Source organism: Saimiri boliviensis, chromosome 13 (assembly GCF_048565385.1).
Source record: "Saimiri boliviensis isolate mSaiBol1 chromosome 13, mSaiBol1.pri, whole genome shotgun sequence".
Lineage (NCBI taxonomy): Eukaryota > Metazoa > Chordata > Mammalia > Primates > Cebidae > Saimiri > Saimiri boliviensis.
Window position 1 is genome coordinate 55,822,654 of NC_133461.1, and position 23,064 is coordinate 55,845,717.

The 23,064-nt window shown below is 37.3% G+C and overlaps 1 protein-coding gene across 1 annotated transcript in view; it reads right to left on the reverse strand.

Moving 5' to 3' along the window:
- The window catches only part of MIB1 (MIB E3 ubiquitin protein ligase 1), a 136,768-nt gene that overhangs the window by 86,789 nt on the left and 26,915 nt on the right, over positions 1-23,064 (reverse strand). Inside the window, exons 2-6 of the mRNA XM_039463699.2 lie at positions 18,609-18,780; positions 16,013-16,142; positions 11,597-11,701; positions 6,782-6,848; positions 5,255-5,459 (exon numbers count right to left, since the gene is read on the reverse strand). Coding sequence (XP_039319633.1) covers positions 5,255-5,459; positions 6,782-6,848; positions 11,597-11,701; positions 16,013-16,142; positions 18,609-18,780 — 679 coding nt within the window. The remainder of the gene's footprint in view (positions 1-5,254; positions 5,460-6,781; positions 6,849-11,596; positions 11,702-16,012; positions 16,143-18,608; positions 18,781-23,064) is intronic.

The following is a 23,064-nucleotide window of genomic DNA, read 5'->3' on the forward strand; positions in this document are numbered from 1 at the left end:
CAAGAATAAAAAAAAAGAAAAGAAAAGAAAAGAAAAGGATACTAATATGCAAAAAGAAAACATGTGAAGACATAAAACTCCCTGGTAAAAGTAATTACACAGATTCAGAATACTCTAATTGTGTGTAATCCCCACATAACTGTAGTATAAAGATTAAAAGACAAATCTATCAATAAAAATCAGTTAAGAGATAGGCAATATCAAAAGATGTACACAGAGACAACAAAAAGTCACAATGTGGAGGAGTTAAAGTGTAGAGTCTTTTAGTTTTCCTTTGTTTGATTTTCTTTGTAATCAAAGTTAAGCTGTCACATGTTTAAAATAAGCTGTCGCCAGGCGCGGTGGCTCAAGCCTGTAATCCCAGCACTTTGGGAGGCCGAGGCGGATGGATCACAAGGTTGAGAGATTGAGACCATCCTGGTCAACATGGTGAAACCCCGTCTCTACTAAAAATACAAAAAAAACTAGCTGGGCGTGGTGGCACGTGCCTGTAATCCCAGCTACTTAGGAGGCTGAGGCAGGAGAATTGCCTGAGCCCAGGAAGCGGAGGTTGCGGTGAGCCAAGATCGCGCCATTGCACTCCAGCCTGGGCAACAAGAGCGAAACTCTGTCTCAAAAAATAAATAAATAAAATAAAATAAAATAAAATAAAATAAAATAAGCTGTCATATCTATGTTTTTTGTAAGCTTCATGGTAACCAGGAAGAAAAAACACATAGTTGATGTACTAAAAATAATCACAGGCTGGGCACAGTGACTTACACCTATAATCCCAACAATTGGGAGGCTGAGGCAGGAGGACTGCCTGAGGTAAAGAGTTCAAGAACAGCCTGGGCAACATCGTGAGGCTCCATCTCTATGAAAAAAATTTTCAAATGACCATGGTGGCATGCACCTGTGGTTCCACCTACTTGGGAGGCTAAAGTGGGAAGATCACTTGAACCCAGGAGCTCAAGGCTTCAGTGAACTATGACCATGCCACTGCACTCCAGGCTGGGTGACAGAGTGGGACCCTGTCTCAAAAACAAAAAATGATTAAAAATAATTTAAAACACATTAAAACATATTACCAAAGAAAATCATCTAACCACAAAGAAACAGGGCAAGAAAAAAAAAGTTACAAAACAACCAAATAACAAGTAACAAAAATAGCAGTAGTAAGTCTTTACCTATCAATAACAACACTGAATGTAAATGAATTAATTCTCTAACAAAAAGACATACAGTGGCTGAATGGGTAAAAGAAAATTATTTTAATGACCCAACCATGTGCTGCCTACAGGAAACTCATTTTAGCCAGGCGTGGTGGCTCACGCCTGAAATCCCAGCACTTTGGAAGGTTGAGGTGGGCGGATCATCTGAGGTCAGGAGTTTGAGACCAGCCTGGCCACCACGTTGAAACCCTGTCTCTACTAAAAATACAAAAAAAAAAAAAAAAAAAAAAAAAAAAATTAGCTGGGTGTGGTGGCGGACACCTGTAATCCCAACTACTTAGGAGGCTGAGGCAGGAGACTTCCTTGAACCCAGGAGTTGGAGGTTACAGTGAGCCAAGACCACACCACTGAACTCCAGCCTGGACAACAAGAGTGAAACTCTGTCTAAAAAAAAATTTTAAAAAGGGAAAAAAAGTTGAAAAGTGCGAGGAAATGGATTCTCCCCAAGAAATTTCCAGAAGGAATCAGCCCTGCCAACACCTTGATTAAAAAAAAAAAAAGAAAGAAAGAAACTCATTTCATCTATAAAGACACATACAGACTGAAAGTGAAGGGATGGAAAAAGATACTGCACACAAGTGGAAACCAAAAAAGAACAGGAATAGTTATATTTTTATATCATATAAAATAGACTTTAAGTCAAAAACTGTATAAAAAAAAAAGACAAAAGCCATTATAGAATAATAAAGTGGTCAATTTGGCAAGAGGACATAACAATTATAAATATACATGCACTCAATACTGAAGCAACCAAATATAAAACACAAACATCAACAGATCTAAAGGGAACGATATACTGCAGTACCTTTAATAGTAGTCATTAATGGACAGATCATCCAGACAAAATCAACGAAGACACATCAAAGTTAAACTACAATCCAAACCAAATTTACACAACTGACATTTACAGAATATTTCATCCAACTGCCGCAGAATACACATTATTCTCATCAGTACATGGAACATTCCTAAAAGAGACCATGTATTGGGTCACAAAACATGTCTCACTAAATTCAAGAAAGTTGAAATAGTATCAAGTATTTTTTCTGACTACCATGGAATAACACTAGAAAGAAATTAAACATTATCCTGAACAATGAATGGGTCAATAAAGAAATTAAGAAAAAAAATTTTTAATTTCTTGAAACAAATGAAAGTGTAAACACAATATATCAAAATGTATGAAATACAGAAAAAGCAGTAGTAAGAGGGACGTCTATAGCAATAAACACCTAATCAATAATTTAAGGCCAGGCGCAGTGGCTCACGCCTGTAATCTCAGCATTTTAGGAGGCTGAAGCAAGTGGACAACCTGATGTTGGGAGTTCAAGACCAGCCTCACCAACATGGAGAAACCTCATCTCTACTAAACATACAGAATTAGACGGCCATGGTGGCACATGCCTGTAATCCCAGCTACTCGGGAAGGCTGCAGCAGGAGAGTCACTTGAACCCAGGAGGCAGAGGTTGCAGTGAGCCAAGATCATGCCACTGCACTCCAGCCTGGACAAGAGTGAAACTCTGTCTACAAAAATCATCATAATAATTTTAAAAGTAGGAAGATTTCAAATAACCTAACAATACAGCTCAATGAACTAGAAAAGCAAAAACAAAGCAAATCCAATAGAAGGAAAGAAGTAATAAAGATCAGAGCAGAAATAAATAAAATTGAGACTTAAAAACAAGAGAAAATACCAACAAAATGAAGAGCTGGATTTTTCAAAAGATAAACAAAATCAACAAATGTTTAGGTAGACCAACTAACATAAAACCAGAAGACCCAAATAAAATCAAAAACAACTATGGAGACATAACTGGAGACATAACTATGAAGACATAACTACAGAAATGCAAAGGATCATGACAGAATGTCATGAACATCTATATTCCAACAAATTGAAACACCTAGAAGAAATAAATTTGTGGACACATACAACCTACCAAGATTGAGACAGGAAGACATGTCAAATCTGGTCAGATGCAGCGGCTCACACCTGTAATCTCAGCACTTTGAGAGGCTAAGGCGGGCGGATCACCTGAGGTGAGGGGTTCAAGACCAGCCTGACCAACATGGTGAAACCCTGTCTCTACTAAAAAATACAAAAATGCCCAGCTGGGCATGGTGGCACATGCCTGTAATGCCAGCTACTTGGGAGGCTGAGGCAGGAGAATCACTTGAACCTGTGAGGTGGAGGTTGCAGTGAGCCGAGATTGTGACACTGCACTCCACAATGGGTGACAAAGCAAGACTCCATCCTCCACCCCCCAAAAAAAATAAATTATAAATATACGTATTTATATTATAAATATATTATGTTTATAATAAAAAAATACACACACACACACACACACACACACATACATATAAATATATATATGACCTGAACAGACCAATAATGAGTAACAAGATGGAATAAGTAATAAAAATGCCTCCTATCAGAGAAAAGCCCAGGGCCTGATGCAGGTGGTTTCAATGCTAGATTCTACCAAACATTTAAAGAACAACAAATACCAATCCTCTCAAACTACTGTTGCTTTTATCAGCCAGGTGAGGCAGTTCAAACCTGTAATCCCAACACTTTGGGAGGTCAAGGCAGGAGGATCACTTGAGGCCAGGGGTTCAAGACCAGCCTGGGCAATATGGCAAGACCCTATCTCTACTATAAGAAAAGTTTTTAACTTAAATTTTTTAAAAGAGAAAAAAATAAAGTGGCTTTTTGGATGCTAGCAAGAACACAGGAAAAGGGGAATACCTGTAGACTGTCAGTGGGTCTGTAAATTAGTACAGCCACTATGAGAAACAGTATGGCAGTTCCTCAAAAAACTAAAAACAGAACTATCATATGATCCAGTAATCCCACTGTTGGGTATATATTCAGAATAAAGAAAATCAGTACATCAAAGAGAGATTTGCACTCCCATGTTTACTGCAGCACTATCCACAACAGCCAAGACATGAAATCAACCAAAGTGTTCATCAATAGACTTAAAGGATAAAGAAAATGTGGGCCAGGTATGGTGGCTCATTTCTGTGATCTCAACACTTTGGGAGGCCAAGAGAAAAAGATCACTTGAGACCAGGAGTTTAGAACAGTATGGGCAATACAGCGAGATCCCTTCTCTAAAAGTAAAATAAAATAAAACGTGGTACATATACCCAATGGAATATTACTCAGCTATAAAGTGAATGAATGAAATGAAACCCTGTCATCTGCAGCAACACATATGGAACTGGAGGTCATTATGTTAAGTGAAATAAGCCAGACACAGAAAGACAAACACCACATGTTCTCACTCATATGTAGAAGATTTAAAAAGATTTAAAAAGTGGATCTCATGGAGATAAAAAGTTGATTGGTGGTTACCAGAGGCTGGGAACAGTAGGAGAAAGTGGGGGATAAGGGAGATGGTAAATGGGTACAAGACTACAGTTAGAGGGAAAAAGATCTAGTGTTTGATACTACAGTAGGGCAACCAGAGTTAACGATAACTTGTATAGTTCAGAACAACTGTGGTGATCTTAATACTAATGGTTGTCCCAACTGTCTGTTTGATCACTACACATTGTATGCATGGATGAAAATATCACATGTATCCCAAAATATGTACAACTCTTGTGTATCAATAAAAACAAAAAATAAGAGATGACCCTGGAGATATGCACCAAAGGAGTTTTAATATAAAACCCTTCCCATTCAGGGTAGACTGATATAGTCCATTATGAACACAGAACTTTTAAGCAGTATTCAGAACTAATACTGAAATAATGTATTCTTCTCTTGAAGGAAAAATAGTATACAAAACACTGTATCATAAACATCCTCCTATAAATTCACATATACAAACAAGACACACACACACACACACACAATTCCTATTTGTTTCTCTCTACCTTACCAATATATTCTGGATTTTTACTTACCATTTAAAAGCTAGCTTTAATGAGTATTTGGTTGTATCACATAATTTGCTTTCTCTAAGGCTCTTTTCTCTGCATTAACTTTATTTGCCATTAACAAAAACTGAGAGATATTACCAACCTATTGCCACTTGGATACTGTACTACAATGTCATGATCTTCGTCGATGCCACAAACAGTTCCAGTGGTAGTTAAAGTCTCAAACATTCCATCAGTCCATCCTCCATGACCATGCTGCAAAGACTGTACAATTTCTAGATCGAGATCTATATTTACCAGGTCACCAATCTGCAATCCACCAGGATTCCTGTTGCCATTCTGCTCACCTGTAATTTCAGAAGCAATTGAATAAAGGGGAGGGAAAAAGTCACAACAACATGCAGCTGCATAATCTTTAAATAACATGTAGATATTTTAGTTTCAGGTACCATCTAGTTTTAAAAGGTTTTGAGAACTCATTACAATTATTTTGAGAACTCACTATAAAATTTTAGAACTAGAAAGCTTTAAAAAAAAAAAAAAGAAAGAAAGAAGGAAGGAAAGAAGCCTAACAGACTCAAAAATTGAAATAATGAGTTACAACAGACTGAGTAAGAGTAGAGTCTTCAAGCTTACATCAGAACACAAAGTTCCAGGTGTTGAAAATACTCACTTTTATGCCTGCATAACTTACTATCACTGCATCAGAGCCACAATAACTAACTAGAGAATATGAATGAAAGCCCTGTAATTATTTTTCCCTTAAGTGCTTAGTACTATTTTAACAAATGGTTCCTGTGATTCTTGCCCTAAAGACCATTTTAAAATATGTCAAAGCCCATTCCCTAGATTATGTTCAAAAGCTAGTTCTGAGATGAATTCATGATCACAGAACACTATGCTGAGATCCAAAATATGCATGCTGATTTTGCATTTTTCTTATGAAAGCAAGACAAAAACAAGAAAGCTTCTGAAAACAAGAGAAATAGATGAGCTCATTAAAATTGTAAATATTTTTTATGCATTCTCCTTTTCTTAAAAAAATAAAGTATACTGCAAAAAAACCAGCACTTTTTGCTACAAAGGCAAGTCAAATGATTTGGAAGGAGAAACACAGTTCACATGAGAAAGGAAACGATTCAGAGAATAAAGACTTGATCAGGGGAGTGTAATAAATGTTCGCCCAGGTAACAATAAATCTATAAAATGAAGGTAGGTTTTGTTTTCTTGTCCCCTTTTTAAAATTTTAATGATACATGAAATTATATGTATTATCTCAATCTTGGCACTGTTCTTAGGAAGACGATTTGACAAAAATTCTAAGGAATTTATAAGCACTAAAATGTCAAATCCTATTCTCAATAGTGTATGACATACAACTGTTATAACCTAATGCAAAACTTTTCAACGATATAATTTACAGTTAAAAGATAAACGTTTAAAATATATATTATGACATAAATGGCCAATCAAGTCTCAAGACATGACAACTCTGAGTCCAAATAAAGCATAATAAAAGAAAAAATATTTTAAGACTAAAGTAAAGCCAAAAAATTTCTCTAAGTAACTTTAGTGGTAATTAACTTTTCTAAAGTCCAATTTAAACATTTTACTGATTCCACGAACTCTGACCCATTATTTAGTAATACTCTCTAGTCTGCTAACTCACCTAGTACAGGGCAGTGATCTCTGTAGAAAGAACCTCCCTTGGCATCCTGGACACATTTCAGATCAGACTAAGAAGAAAAGAAACCAGAAAAATCACCCATGAAAACTTCAAATATGGCTCAATACCTGAAATAGGCAAAAATATTCATTCAGAACATATCCAAAACAGAAGTCAAGAATAGTCTAGGTCAACAATCACACTAACATTGCTTTCAAAAGCACTTGTAAAAACTAGAAACCTGATCTTCAGATAGGTCATATTTTATTTACTTTTAGCATTCTTTTAAAGCTCAAAATTAAAATGTCTGAATCTGGCCGGGCACAGTAGCACTTTGGGAGGCCGAGATGGGCAGACGAGTTTGAAAACAGCCTCATCAACATGGTAAAACACCATCTCTACTAAAAATACAAATAAATTAGCCATGTCTGCGTGCTGGTGGGCACCTGCAATCTCAAACAGTCAGGAGGCTGAGGCAGAAGAATTGCTTGAACCCAGGAGGTGGAGGTTGCAGTGAGCTGAGATTGCACCATTGCATTCCAGCCCGGGCAACAGAGCAATCTGTCTCAAAAAATAAATAAAATAAAATGTCTGAATGAGCAATCTGTCTCAAAAAATAAATAAATAAAATGTCTGAATCTTATTATATTAGACTAAAATACTTATAATAAATACTAATTATAGTATTTGGAAAAATGCATGCTAAAAAAGGATAACAAATATCTATTATTGGAAATCTGCACAGCACATTTTTTTTCTTTTTCAAGCGTGTGTGTGTGTGTGTGTGTGTGTGTGTGTGTGTGTGAGAGAGAGAGAGAGAGAGAGAGAGAGAGAGAGAGACAGAGTCATGCTCTGTTGCCCAGGCTGGAGTACAGTGGCTCACTACAACATCCGTCTCCCAGGTTCAAGCGATTCTCATGCCTCAGCCACCTGAGCAGCTGGGGATTACAGGCATGAACCACCAGGCCTAGCTAATTTTGTATTTTTAGTAGAGACAGGGTTTTATCACATTGGCCATGCTGGTCTCAAACTCCTGGCTTCAAGTAATCCACCTACCTCAGACTCCCAAAGTGCTGAGATTACTGACATAAGCCACCGCACCTGGCCAGCACATTCCATTTTAAAGATACTTTTACAAAAAACAAACAAAAAAACTGGAAATTATTCAAAACTAAATAGCAAATACAAAGTAGAAAATATGAAACCAAATAGTCTTTTGATTCCTTGTCCAGCTAATTTTCCTATTTACACCAACTTTTTTCTTTTTTGAGATAGAGTCTTGCTCTATCACCCAGGCTGCAGTGCAGTGGCACCATCTTGGCTCATTGCAACCTCCGCCTCCTGGGTTCAAGCAATTCTCCTGCCTCAGCCTACCCAATAGCTGAGAGTACTGGTGTGTGCCACCAAGTCCAGCTAATTTTTATATTTTTAGTAGAGATGGGGTTTCACCATGTTGGCCAGACTAGTCTCAAACTCCCAGCCTCAAGTGATCCAACTGCCTCAGCCTCCCAAAGTGCTGGAATTACAGGCATGAGTCAGCACACCTGGCCTTACATCAACTTTAGTCCTTACCTTTAGTCCTTACTTCACCATAATCTGGTTAACTAATGTTCCTTTCCACTTATCTATTACATTAAAACAAATTATTAAGTACCTGAATGGGGGTACACACACACACACACACACACACACACAAGACCCAACTTTTTTACAGCATCTTTTACTGTCACTGAATCAATCCTGGCCAAAGAGACACAGGAGTCAAATTGGTTTTTTGGGATTTTTTTTTTTTCTTTGAGACAGGGTCTCTCTCTGTTGCCCAGGCTGAAGTACAGTGGCACTATCATGGCTCACTGCAGCCTTGACTTCCTAGGGCTCAAGTGATTCTTCCACCTCAGCCTCTCAAGTAGCTGGGACTACAGGCTCCCACCACACCTGGCTAATTTTTGTATTGTTTATAGAGACAGTTTCGCCACATTTCCCAGGCTGGTCTCAAACTCCTGAACTCAACTGATCCACCCACTTCAGCCTCCCATGGTGCTAGGATTACAGGTGTGAGCCAATCCTCCCAGCTGTCAAATTGTTTTAACATAATACTTTAACCCAGCAATTTTACTTCTAGTAATCTATCCTAAGGAATATACTCATATGCACAAAAACATATACACAAGGACACTTACTGATACACTGCTTGAAGCACTAGGGGAAACAAAATCCAACCCGGATACCCATCAAGAGAAATCTCATTAAATAAGGCCAGGCACGGTGGTTCAAGCCTGTCATCCCAGCACTTTGGGAGGCCAAGGCAGGAAGATCACAAGGTCAAGAGTTCGAGACTAGCCTGGCTAACATGGTAAAATCTCATCTCTACTAAAAATATAAAAACTAGCTGGGTGTGGTGGCACACATCTGTATTCCCAGCTACTAAAGAGGCTGAGGCTGGAGAATGACTTGAACCCGGAAGAAGGAGGTTGTTCAAGTGAGCATCCTGGGTGACAGAACACGACTCCATCTCAAATAAATAAATAAATGCACAACCACACAAAGGAGTACTACTCAACCATCTCTCTCTCTCTCTCTCTCTCTCTCTCTCTCTCTCTCTCTCTCACACACACACACACACACACACACACACACACACTCCATTCATTTAAGTGCCTGAGCACATATAGCACATAGGCTTCATTGGAAGAAAATTCATAATCACGCCGGGCGCGGTGGCTCAAGCCTGTAATCCCAGCACTTTGGGAGGCCGAGGCGGGTGGATCACGAGGTCAAGAGATCGAGACCATCCTGGTCAACATAGTGAAACCCCGTTTCTACTAAAAATACAAAAAATTAGCTGGGCATGGTGGCGCGTGCCTGTAATCCCAGCTACTCAGGAGGCTGAGGCAGAAGAATTGCCTGAACCCAGGAGGCGGAGGTTGCAGTGAGCCGAGATCGCGCCATTGCACTCCAGCCTGGGTAACAAGAGCGAAACTCCGCCTCAAAAAAAAAAAAAAAAAAAAAGAAAAGAAAATTCATAATCAGCTGGAATCCTAAAAAATTCACCATTTAAAAATAGGCAGAGGCATGAAGACAATTAAAAACTGTTAACCACTGCTATACACAATAATAAAAACTGGCAAGTGAAGTATTTGTTTAAATTCACATGGTTGGCTTTTAACATGTAAGTGGAATAAATTGGTGAGGTATTATGGCTCATGCTAGTAGACTCAACATTTTGGAAGGCCAAGGTAGAGCATACTTCAAACTCAGGAGTTTTGAGAACAGCGTGGACAATACAGCAAGACCCAACTTTTTATTTTTTTTGAGATGGAGTATTGCTCTCTGGCCCAGACTGGAGTGTAATGGTGCGATCTCCGCTTACTGCAACCTCCACCTCCTCGGTTAAAGCCATTCTCCTGCCTCGGCCTCCTGAGTAGCTGGGATTACAGGCACACATCATCACATCTGGCTAATTTTTTGTATTTTTAGTAGAAACGGGGTTTCACCACGTTAGCCAGGCTGGTCTCAAACTCCTGACCTTGTGATCCACCTGTCTTGGCCTCCCAAAGTGCTGGGATTACAGGCGTGAGCCACCGCGCCCAACCACAAGATCCCATTTCTACTAAAATTTGTTTAATATTGGCCAGGCATGATGGCACATGCATATAGTACTAGCTACTCCAGAAGCTGAGGAGGGAGGCTTGTTTAAGCCCAGGAGTTCAAGGCTGCAGTGAACTATGATTGCACTACTGCACTCCACCTTGAGCAACAGAGCAAGTCCCTGTCTCTAAAAATAAATAAATAAACGGAAATAAGTTAAGGGGACAATAGGAAACTTTCTCCACTCCTAATAAGGAACACAGACGTTGATCTTAAAAAAGGAAATTTAAAGAATTCTTTCAATAGGGAATGTATTCAAGACGAAAAGGATACTGCAAGGCATTAATATTTTGGCATTTATTTATTATGCTCTATAAATTAATTAGCAAGATCAACTTCTTCTGAGATATAGTCTTACTCCGTCACCTAGACTGGAGTACAGTGGTGCAATCTCAGCTCTCTGCACCCCCCACCCTCACAGTTCAGATGATTCTCGTGCCTCAGCCTCCTGAGTAGCTGGAATTACAGGCACATGCCATCATACCCAGCTAATTTTTGTATTCTAGTAAAGACAGGGTTTTGCCATGTTGGCCAGAGTGGTTTCAAACTCCTGATCTCAAGTGATCTGCCCCCCTGGGCCTCCCAAAGTGCTGGGATTACAGGTGTGAGCCACCATGCCCAGCCAAGATTAGCATTTGAATAATTGTCCATGAAATACAAAAACATAGGAAAATCCACTGAATAAACCTCCATTATTTTCCTAAACACTTCAGTAATTAAAGGTGTTTCTAGTCAATTATTTTCAATTATCAACACTATACTTTTAAAATACCAGGGGGAGATCTCCTAAAAATAATTTTAATATGTTATAATTTATACTTGTATAAGCTACCAGAGCACAGAATACAAATATATCACAAAACCTCATTATAATACTGTCCACCAGGTCCATGCCAAGGAATGGTCTTTCAGATGATTCCAAATCTTTTTGACAGATTTTGGCAAACAAACCCCTGGACTTACAGTGATAATGGGTCAGCTCTATACAACCAATATATAGTAAGGCACCCAAACATTAACTGAAGGCAAAATCATATTTACTATTAAATGGTTTAGAGAAACCTGGTAAAAATGTAAAGGTTCTGACAAAGGAAAAATAATAAAAGAGTAGCAAGAGTTATTCACCCATCTGACATTTTCTTTCACCTGCTATGGCTCTTCACTACTTACCATGCCCTCAAAGCCAACTCTGTAAAGGTTCTTAGCACCATTATCCCAGAGGACATATGCTGCACTATGCGGGCTTGATGCACTCCAGTCCTGGATTTCTGTTACCTAACAGAAGTTTTTGAGAAAGAATTTTTTTTAAGGGGAGAGAAGAGGTTAATTCTTTTAATTATTACATTTAAATCTTAAAAATCATTTCACCTAGCAACCTGTGTAACAGGATCATGAAAAATACTTATTTGCAAAATATGTCACTCGTAACACATCGTTAAATTATCATTAGAGCCATATCTTTCCAGACTTATAAGGTAATTTCTAAAACCTTATAGAAATTTTAAATCAAGAGGCTTAGGGATTACAGTAATAGATTATCAGAAAATACAATTTGATGCAAAATTTAAATTCTTTTTATTCTTAAAGGAATCCCTTTAAGAACAACAGTATATTCTTTTAAGCCCATTAATCAATATGAAATTTAAAATATTAGCAAAAAACCCAAAATAATTCAAGATAAACCTGCTCTTTGGTCAGCTAAAAATTAACAAGCACAAAGCTCTTGAAGAGCCTTGGTGGCAATGTTAAAGTAGGACTTGAGTTGCTTTTGCTCCTCCAGCAGTATCCCACAGTTGCAGGTCACCTAAGCTAAAACAGCATGCCTACCATGGAAACCCAGACACCATTTCCAAGCCCCACACCCAACTAATCTGATTCTTGAATTCATTGGATTTAAAAAAATAAATAAATAAATACTAGGGTTTCCACTTCTTTAAGGCCTGGAATCACATATGGGTTGAGTTTACTTATCTGAAATGCTTAGGACAAGAAATGTTTTGGATTTCAAGTTTTTTCAGATTTTGGAATATTTGCACTATACTTAGAGCATCCCAAATCCAAAAATCTGAAATTCTACATGCTCCAAGTTTTCTTCAAGCATCATTAGTGCTCAAAAAGTGTCATATTTTAGAGTATTTTGGGTTCCGATTTTTTTATTTAGACTGTTCAACACAAAAGTGACAAACAGTGAGCATTAAACTTGGGCATCCTCGAGTAAACCTGACTACAGCAAAGAGTGGAAAGCTGCATACATGCAATTCAGATTACTCTTCTCCACCTTGATACTTACAGTAACAGCCATCCTTCATAGTTACACTTAGAATGATAGGCTGAAGTATAATTTTTAAGGCATATGCTTAAAGACTATTACTTTAAATAAGATATATAATGACCATTCTTTTTCATCCTGTACTAACGAAATAGTTTTATAAGCCAGGTATCTTATGACATATTTGTGGAAATAAAAAGGTTTTATGTTTAAGATCTGATAAATCACTTGAAACATATTTTAAATTGTTAGTAAATTAGTCTAAATTTGGAAATGCATGACACATTATAAAACATAGCATATATAAACTTTAAGGAATAAAAAAATAAACTGAACACCCATGTAATTATCCAACCTAAGAAAAAAACATAAGCAGTATTTTTCAAGTCCCCTATGTCCATTTCATCAATCCCATCCTCCTGCCTCCTATTAGAGGTTAACTACCATCCTGAAGTTACAGTCTATCATTTATCTTGCTTTGCTTTATGACTCCTGCTCAACCAACCACATATAACCTTTCAAAGTAACAGTTTCTAGCACTCAAAAGTAAAACATGCAATCTGCAGCAAAAAGTTCCTTCTGATTCTAACATATTCAGATTCAACTTAATTTGTTTTAAAAAATGTAATGCTACATTAAATAAGTCTGTATTTTATAGGAATAACAAAAAAGCATTTGACTAGCTAAACAAAGACAATTTGTTTAAATCAAATTTACTCTATATTTCAAATTACTTGAAATAGAAGCAAGTTCATTAGTCAAGCTCCAAATCATTAAATGAAATTCCTTCATTTGTTAATATGACTTGATTTATTATTGAGGGGCAAACAAAGCGGAAGGCATAAGAAAATAACTACAGTAATTTCATATGCGTGGAACAGCTGCTAAAACCATTACGTATAATGTTGCCAAGAAACTCTGTAAAGGATACATCTGACAAAATTTGCAAGAGCTATTCACCCATCTGACATTTTCTTAACATCACTAATAGCAAGATCAGACTTTATATGCCCCCTTATGTGATACAATAGAAAATGCACAGCATCACATATGAGGTATGTTTGCCAAAACAAAATTGAACCTGAATCTAATCAAGCCTCTAGATCTAACAATTAGTTTATTGCAAATACAAAGATTAAAAGAACAAGTTAAAGAAGTTAAAGAATACTATAAAGAATCAATTGGCCAAACTGTAAGAATTTGGTTTCTTCAACAAATAAATGGTATTTTTTTAAGTTAATAATTGCTGAAGTTGGGTGTGAGTGGGTGGAAATTTATCATACTATATTTACTACCATATTGTATGTCTGAAATACTCCATAATAAAGAGATTTTTTTAAAAAAAAATCTAGTGTACGTAATCATATGTGTAAAACTAACAGCTTTAAAAGACTAACATGTATAGCAGGACTTAAGAAGCCCTTTAAGAATAGGCAAGGCACAGTGGCTCATGCCTGTAATCCCAGGACTTTGGGAGGCAGAGAGAGGAGGATTGCTTAAACCCAGGAGTTGGAGACCAGCCTGGGCAACATAGCAAGACTCCATCTCTAATATACATTTTTTTAAAAAAAGGAAGAATACACTATACACAATTAATGTGGGTTACATCAGGGGAATGGGATAAAGCAGACAGCAGTGAAGAGGAAAAAGGATGTTAACTTTCTTCATTCCCATACACAGGCAAAAAAAAAAAGACAATAAAAATTACATTTGGTCATAATCTGGTTAACAATGTTACTCTAAAGACTTGTTTTACCCAGTTTCCTCACTTGGAGTTACATGTACAAGATGGTTTCAATTCTTTTTGTTCATTTTGTTATTTTTGTTTGTTTTGAGATGGAGTCTCACTCTGTCACCCAGGCTGGAGTCCAGTGGCACAATCTTGGCTCACTGCTACCTCTGCCTCCCAGGTTCACGCAATTCTCCTGCCTCATTCTCCCTACTAGCTGGGACCACAGGTGTGTACCACCACGCCTGGCTAATTTTTGTATTTTTAGTGGACACAGGGTTTCGCCATGTTGTTCAGGCTAGTCTCAAACTCCTGACCTCAAGCGATCCAACCGCCTCAGCCTCCCAGAGTGCTGAGATTACAGGTTGAGCCTCCATGCCTGGCCCTCATTTTGTTCTTAAAACATAACATGTGTTAAATCAAAGCAAATCAAAAATGCAATACGAATGACTCAAAGCCTCAAGAATCCCTACTTTTATCCCAAAAATAGTGCCAATATAGCAAAAAAAAAAAAAAAAAAAAAAAAACTAGAAAATTCCATTTATGTGGCTTCAAACAGCAAATGCCTTCAAAAACTGATGCAGAAAGATGACTTCCAACCCTCTGACCATACAATTAATTATGGAGAAAACTATAAACTTTTCAAAATGAAAGTATTAAAATTTACTTCTCACATGCTCTTTCAAAAGAAGTTACTAGAATGTGTGTTCTACCAAAAGAGACAGTAAGCGAAGTAAGATGATATAATGGGATACAGAAAACATGAGATCCAGCCAGGAAAAGACGCAAAGTCATCTTTGTTCATCACAGGGCTTCAAAGGGAGCTTCCAGGATGACTGCTACACCAAGCATGGAAAGTGGCCTGTCCAGATTGCGACCATGTGGTATGTGAAGGCCAGATAAGTTAAAGGCTCTTATTATCCCCATTGCCACTGTACCATTTTTATTCAACTGTGGACAAACTGCCCAAGGGAGCCTGACTCACATTCTCAAGTAGAATTGGCTTGTTTGTATTACGTAATTATGATATTCCCACTCTCCTCTTCACCCCAATCTCAGCCGCTATCTAGATCAGCTGAGATCACTCATTTCACCACACAGAATATTCTGCTTTGACCTACTCCTATAACTCTGAACCCGCCACACTATCGGCAAAGGATAACAGAAGTAGGTGGGCTGGATAACAACATAGTTGCCCATTGCCCCTCAGAAACAGGCCTTTGAGGGAACAGAATATAAAACAAGTTAATTCAAATGATACTTGAATAGCAGGGAAGTCGAGGCCATGAGATACTGCTTAGGGAGGACTGGCCCAAACACATTCAAAAAAGCATGCTAGGTACCAAAATAAAAATATGAAACCTGAAGATGGGAAGGTAAAACCTACCTGATGGCCCTCTAAAAAACATCAATGCTTATAAAAAGCAAGAACAATCTTTTTACTTCCAGAGAAAAAAAGAAATCAAGATTTTAAAACCTCCTACAGCATAGAAAAAAATGAGCCAAGACATTCACTTATATTAGTAATAAAAAGCTTCTGAACATGTAATATTCTAGAATATATGACGAATTAAGAAAAACACTGTACCTTTCCCCTACGTCCATTTCCCCCATCTTGATCTTCCCACTGCCAGTCCACTCCTCGCACCACTCTGGCACCTGCAAAGATTCCTCTGGCTGTAATCTTCTTAGATTTCCTACGAGACTCTAACAGAACCCTAAAAATAAAATTATTAATTTTCAAGTTTATATAAAAATAGGTAATAATATATTTTAAAACACAATTATAAAAATGTTACTTTGAAAGTAAAAAGATTCTTCATTGTTCTGGTTACTAACATTAATAGCATGATACAGGAATACCTTTTATAATCTAAAGGTGATGACAATGGCAGTAATAGTTGTAATAATAATCACAGCTTACTTTTACTAAGCTTTTATGCTATAATATGTAAAAGCACTTGCATAGGAGTAAAGTGTGTTACTCTCCTTAAGAGAAAGTTATGGCTATATTACCCACTTTATAAATGAGGAAACTGAATCTAGAAGAAGTAATCTGCCCAAAGCCACAAAAGTTAAAATGTAACGGACTCCACATATGATCCTAGCCTAAGTATTTCAGGGTATCATTATACTCTTCACTTACTGTTGAAGTGGCAAACTCGAATCTCTATAGCTTCCAGGTAAGTAATATAAATGAGAGCCTAAGAAAGAGAGTACTGCAATAGCAAATGGCACTTGACTCAGACTTAGGAAGGTAACAGGAAATGGCAGAAACTTTGGTGGACTCAAAAGCATCATCAGTCTAAAAGGTCCAGTCTAAATGGGCTCCACTGCTTCAACAAACTGTTGCCAAGAACAAACGTAAGCCCAGAATTGACAGTCTTTTGTATTGGGGGTGGGGGACAGGGAGCAGGGTGTTCTACGAATCCATCAACAGATTTTTGTGTGAAATCACCTGGTTTTAAAAATTAGCCACTATTAAAAAATTTACAGTACTGTTGATATGGTATGGCTGTGTCCCCACCCAAATCTCCTCTTGAACTGTAGTTCCCATAATCCCCACATGTCATGAAAGAGACCCAGTGGAAGGTAACTTAATTATGGGGGTGCTTACCTCCATGCTGTTCTCTTGATAGTAAGTGACTTCTCACAAAATCTGATTATTTTAATAAGAAGCTTTCACCCTCTTTTGCTCAGCACTTTTCTTTGCTGCCGTCATGTGAAAAAGGGCATGTTTGCTTCCCCTTCCACCATGACTGTAAGTTTCCTGAGGCCTACCCAGCCACGGTGAACTGTGAGTCAATTAAACCTCTTTCCTTTATAAATTACCCAGTCTCGGTTATTTCTTCATAGTAGTATGAAAATGGATTAATACATGTATATATCAGTACATCTGTGGTCTGGATTTTACCTATACTAACTTATTCTCACAGTACTACATACTTACAGAAGATTATGGACCTTGATAAAGATTCTAAACTCAACTATCTGGACTAGCTTCATTCTCCAAGGCCATCTATCACTACTGTTCTATATCCTTCTCTGTCACATAATCAGAAAGGTTTGGGGTATTTTTGTTTTGTTTTTCTAATTTTATTTCATTGTTTTATTCTTTTCATTTATGTATATATTTATTTTAATAGAGATGAGGTCTTACTATGCTGTCCAGGCTGGTCTTAAACTCCTGATCTCAAGTAATCTTCTCACCTCAGGCTCTCAAAGTGCTGGAATTAAAGGCATGAGCCACCATGCCCAACCCTAGTCATTTTTACAATGTCTTTATTATTCCTTAATTTTAATTGCAAACAAAAGACAAAAATAATTGGCACCTGACCTCGGACTTCAGAAGATAATAGGGAATGGTAGAAACTTTGGTTGACTCTAAAGCATGATCAGTCTAAAGGGTCCAGTCTAACTTAATTTTAATTGCAAACAAAAGACAAAAATAACGAGTTATTTTTGTCTTTTGTTTGCAATTTTGTCTCCTAGCTGCTTCCCTATGACTGGTTCGATTCTTGCTCCTTTGCATTATCTGTATCTACATGAGAAGATCCCATGCCTAAAACTCTGTACCCATTAACAATAAACGTTCCTCTATCATTGCTCCTAAAACACTTAATACATATCTCGAACACAATCTAAAACATCATCTGACAATCATTGATTCATTATTTCCTTTAATTTTGGAAACTCCTTAACACTACTATGTGTGTTATTTATCTTCAAATATCCACAAACAAAGTAGATGCTGTGTAGTCCTAACAAACGCCTAATGACTCAATCAATGGGCCCCACTGTTCATCTGTTACCAATTAACAGACCAGAAGGCAGAAGAAAATAACAGACTTGAAGACAGAGTGAGAAGACCAATTATTTTCCTTGGATGCCCTTGTATTTCAAATGTACAGTAGTATTTGAAATACGAAGGCATCCAAAGAAAGCACTTTAAGTCAGAGAAAGAACAGTCCAGATTACCTTGGAAAAGAACAGACAACACCATCTTCACAGAGGTCTTCTCATAATATGGCAGGTTTGGTACACTTTTACCCTGCTATTTGGTACCTCCTGTTACTAAACCAACTGTCAGAAGCTATTTGCTAATCCTGTTTTTAAGGCCCAGTAATATAAAACTTGAATACAAACAAAAACCCTCAGCTGAAGAAAATAAGGATTTCCCCTACCTCTCACTTCCTGGTGTAGTAATTCGGTAAAAGCGATGTCTTAAATGATGTTTATCTCCATGATAACACACTGTGCACAAATCATAATTTGTACACTCCGCACATTTCCATCGAATGCCAATGATTGGTTGCTGGCGGCAGGTATCACACATGGTTCCATCATGCTTGATGCCTATTAAAACAAGGACACATGCTTAGATTAATCACACATCTTTATTTGAATATTATTCCATGGGGGAAAAAATAAGAACAGAACATTTTACAAGATAGTCTAATAAATTGGGAAATAACATTTCAAATTTAACACACAGAGAGCTTCAAGATAATGGATCTCAACTATTTTAATCAGTGCAAATTACAACATTTTCCCTCTGCTCCCTTTTTCATCAGTAAAGAACACATCTCAGTAACTCTTTCCTCATTCTCATCTACAAACTAGAACTTAAGTTCAATGCAGAAAAAGAAAGAATCCTTTATCACTAAGGAGATGTTTCAAACTACAAAACCTCAGAAATTCTTGGAAGAATTTTAACTTATTTTCTAGGTATACAATTACTCCAAATGAAAAGACCATTTTACCCTCGTATCATGGAAACAAACTATCAATTAACTTAAGCATTTACCACCCTTAAATATTGACAAGGGTTTTATCCCCTTAGCGAACAAGAAATAATAAGCTTTAGAAAAAACAAACATTTGGTAAAATTATCTCCACTAAAATTAATCACACGGATTAATGAGACAGACATTAGAACTATAAAAGGTACCAATATAAGTAATGAAAATAACTTTCATTTTCAGGTGAAATAATTGGGGATAATACTCCTTTACTATTCTATTGTTATATTAATATCACTTATTCAATAAATTAAAAACTAGGATTTTTTTTTTCAACAATGTGTGGCTTGTCAACATCAGTGTCACTACTTTATAAACACGTCCTGTATGCTCAATGCTGAACAAAGGCTGTATTATCTGTGCAAAAGTGACACTCTGGCCAGGTGCAGTGGTCCATGCCTGTAATCCCAGCACTTTGGGAGGCTGAGGCAGGTGGATCACGAAGTCAGAAAATCGAGACCATCCTGGCCAACATGGTGAAACCCTATCTCTACTAAAAACACAAAAATTAGCTGGGCATGGTGGCACATGCCTGTAATCCCAGCTACTCGGGAGGCTGAGGCAGAACAATCATTTGAAACAGGGAGTCAGAGGTTACAATGAGCCGAGATCTCATCACAGCACTCCAGCCTGGCAACAGAGCAAGACTCCATCTCAAAAGAAAAAAAAAAGAAAAAAAGTGACACACTCTCCTGGATTCAAGTTCTGACTCCATCTGCAGCTATTTTTATGCCTTTGAAAGGGTCATTTTATCACAAGTTTTTTTTTTTTTCCAAAATAATTGGAGGGAGGCAGAGGGGAAGTAAATCGGGATTTAGGTAAAACAAGATTAGCAATGCTGAAGTTGGGTCATGGGTACATAGGAGTTCATTACATTATCTTCCTCTTTGTATCTGTTTAGAAAATTTCCATAATTAAATAGAAGAAACGAGCCCTTTCATTCTCACAACCTCAGTCCCCTTTGGACAATGTAATATATTCTTTAAAGGTGAGACAATATGTTCTAAACATCAAATAACATGCTATATATGTAAAAAATAAAGTACAAAAGTGGTCATATTACTAAATAATATACTATTGATACTTCCTGATAAGAAGAAAAAAAAAGCCTATGTTATTCATTATCTATATTCAGCTAACCAGATTCTAAAGGGCCAAACTTGAGTATATGCCTGTTTTGAAAGAAAGGAAGGGGAAGGGCAAGGATCAGGAAGTAAGAGGGAGCGAAGGCAGGAAGGAAGGAAGCAGGGAAAGGAGGAGGAAGAGAATGAACACCTGAAAGAACTGGGATACCTAGTGGATTACAAAAAAGCATGATACCCCAATACCAAATACGTTTTATGTGCAATCCTTCTACAGTCTCCTGCCACAGAAATGCCTGACTGTAGGGACAGAGGACAGTAGACATGAGTATCTACTGATTCATTCAGAGCTATTTCTTTATTCCTACTGCAGGCATTCCCTCTGCTGCTTTCAAGTAACACTGCTAGAGCCATGTTTACACCATTGCACTCCAGCCTGGGCAACTAAGAAAACTCTAACTCAAAAAAAAAAAAAAAAAAAAAACACTCCTGCTGTAGTGTGAAGAAAAAAGATATGAAAAAAGTAAAAGTGGCTAGAGAAAGGGAGTCAGGTTAAAAGTTCGTAGCAGTTGAGGTAAGATAATGGTAGTTTAAATTAGGGTGATGACAGTAGAAACTGAGAGAAACAGGCTCCCGAGATATTTATGACTTGGTGGCTATGGGTCAGAAGACAAAAGAAGGTATAGAGGATATAAATGAGAAAGTCTAAACGAGATCATTCAAGAGAAAACAATTTAAGTATCAGAGATATTTAGCAATTAAACAGCACAATAAACTGAATATCCAGAACTGCTCTGCTTAAAAACAAGAAAAGAATCACCAACAAAAAATAAGTAAGAACATCTAATTAAAAAATGCAAGTCCATCCGGGTGCAGTGGATCGTGCCTGTAGTCCCAGCTACTCGGGAGGCTGAGGTGGGAGGATCGCTTGAGCCCAGGAGTTCTGGGCGGTAGTGCGCTATGCCGATCAGGTGTCCGCATTAAGTTCGACATCAATATGGTGACCTCCCGGGAGCAGTGGACCACCAGGTTGCCTAAGGAGGGGTGAACCGGCCCAGGTCGGAAACAGAGCAGGTCAAAACTCCCGTGCTGATCAGTAGTGGGATCGCACCTGTGAATAGCCACTGCACTCCAGCCTGAGCAATATAGTAAGACCCCGTCTCTAAAAAAATTAAAATAAATGCAAGTCAAGGTCTCCACTGATAGAAACTTGCCTGAGAAACTAAATAGGAAAAAGAATCAGGAAGAGTTCCACAAAAATGATGGACGAGTAGATCTTTCAAAGAAAGGAAAAAATCACAGAAAAGCAGAATATGTTCAATGAACCAGGAATGACTTTGCTTGGCAGGAACATGCAATACAGCCAGAGACTTGGAGATAAATTATAGAGTCAGGCTAGAAATTAACAAGATTAGACACGATTTCTAACCTGTATACAATATGATATTTAAATTGCTACTTCAAATGGTAAAAACATGCATATATGATTTAAGAATTTGCTTGTATAACTTACTATCCACTTAATATTCAAAATCAACTTAAATACTCTGGTACCAATATTCTCATCTATAAATTAAGAAAACCCTTTCACATGGAAAGAGACATTGTGAGGCTAAATTGTTAGAAAGCCCTAGAAATGAAAAGAAAGTGATAGGTAAAACACACTTTGAAAAACTTTAAAGCAAAATGTACATATAAAGGACTGTACTGGACTTCATCTTAACATAGATTTTGTAAATAAATGCACTAGTCATCTATTTAAATAATATCATAATCAAAATCATCATCTATCCCAGACAGCTATGCAATACTTATACAGAAATCAAAGAGCTTAATAAAAGTTTTCAATTTTTCAGAGACTGTATATGGGGAACATTTAATTATTCATCTATGAATTAAAAGATTAAAAGAAATAAAAACTTCTAAATAGCAATTTTATACCATATTACTAAAATAACTAAAGTAATTTGAAAGTTGGTTTCTGTAAAGATTTGCGTAGGTTCCCTCATGTTTTCGTTTTTAGTTTAAAGTTACATACACGGCATCTCTCATACTTATACTTCATGTTAAATTCTCCTATTCACTCAGCTGCTTCCTAGGATTAATATACACTCAGTGTAGAAAACTTGGAAAACCACAAAGGGTAATCCCATCAGCACATCCAGGGAATTATCTTTCTAGTTTTTATATTACAAGTATTATGCAATTTAGATACAAAATATTCATTGCAATTCCTTAAAAAATACTCTATAAAATGATATTTCATCATGTCAGTAATAATTCTTCTACAACAAGGTTTAATAACTGCATAGAATTTCCTTCTATGGATTAACAATTTACAAATAATAGTCCCATATTTTCCTTTTTTTTTTTTTTTTTCAGATGGAGTCTCACTCTGTAGCCTAGGCTGGGGTGCACTGATGAAATCTCAGCTCACTGCAACCTCCGCCTCCCACATCCCCATTCAAGCAATTCTCCTGCTTCAGCCTCCTGAGCAGCTGGGATTACAGGCATGCCCAGCTAATTTTTGTACTTTTAGTAGAGATGGGGTTTCACCATGTTAGCCAGGCTGCTCTTGAACTCCTGACTTCGTGATCCACCCACCTCGGCCTCCCAAAGTGCTGGGATTACAGGCGTGAGCCACTGTGCTCAGCCATTGGTCCCATATTTTCAGCACTGGTTATGTCAACTTTTTGTCTTTATCCGCCACAAACAAATATCTTTGAATGTGCCTTTTTAAAACATTGAGGGTAGGG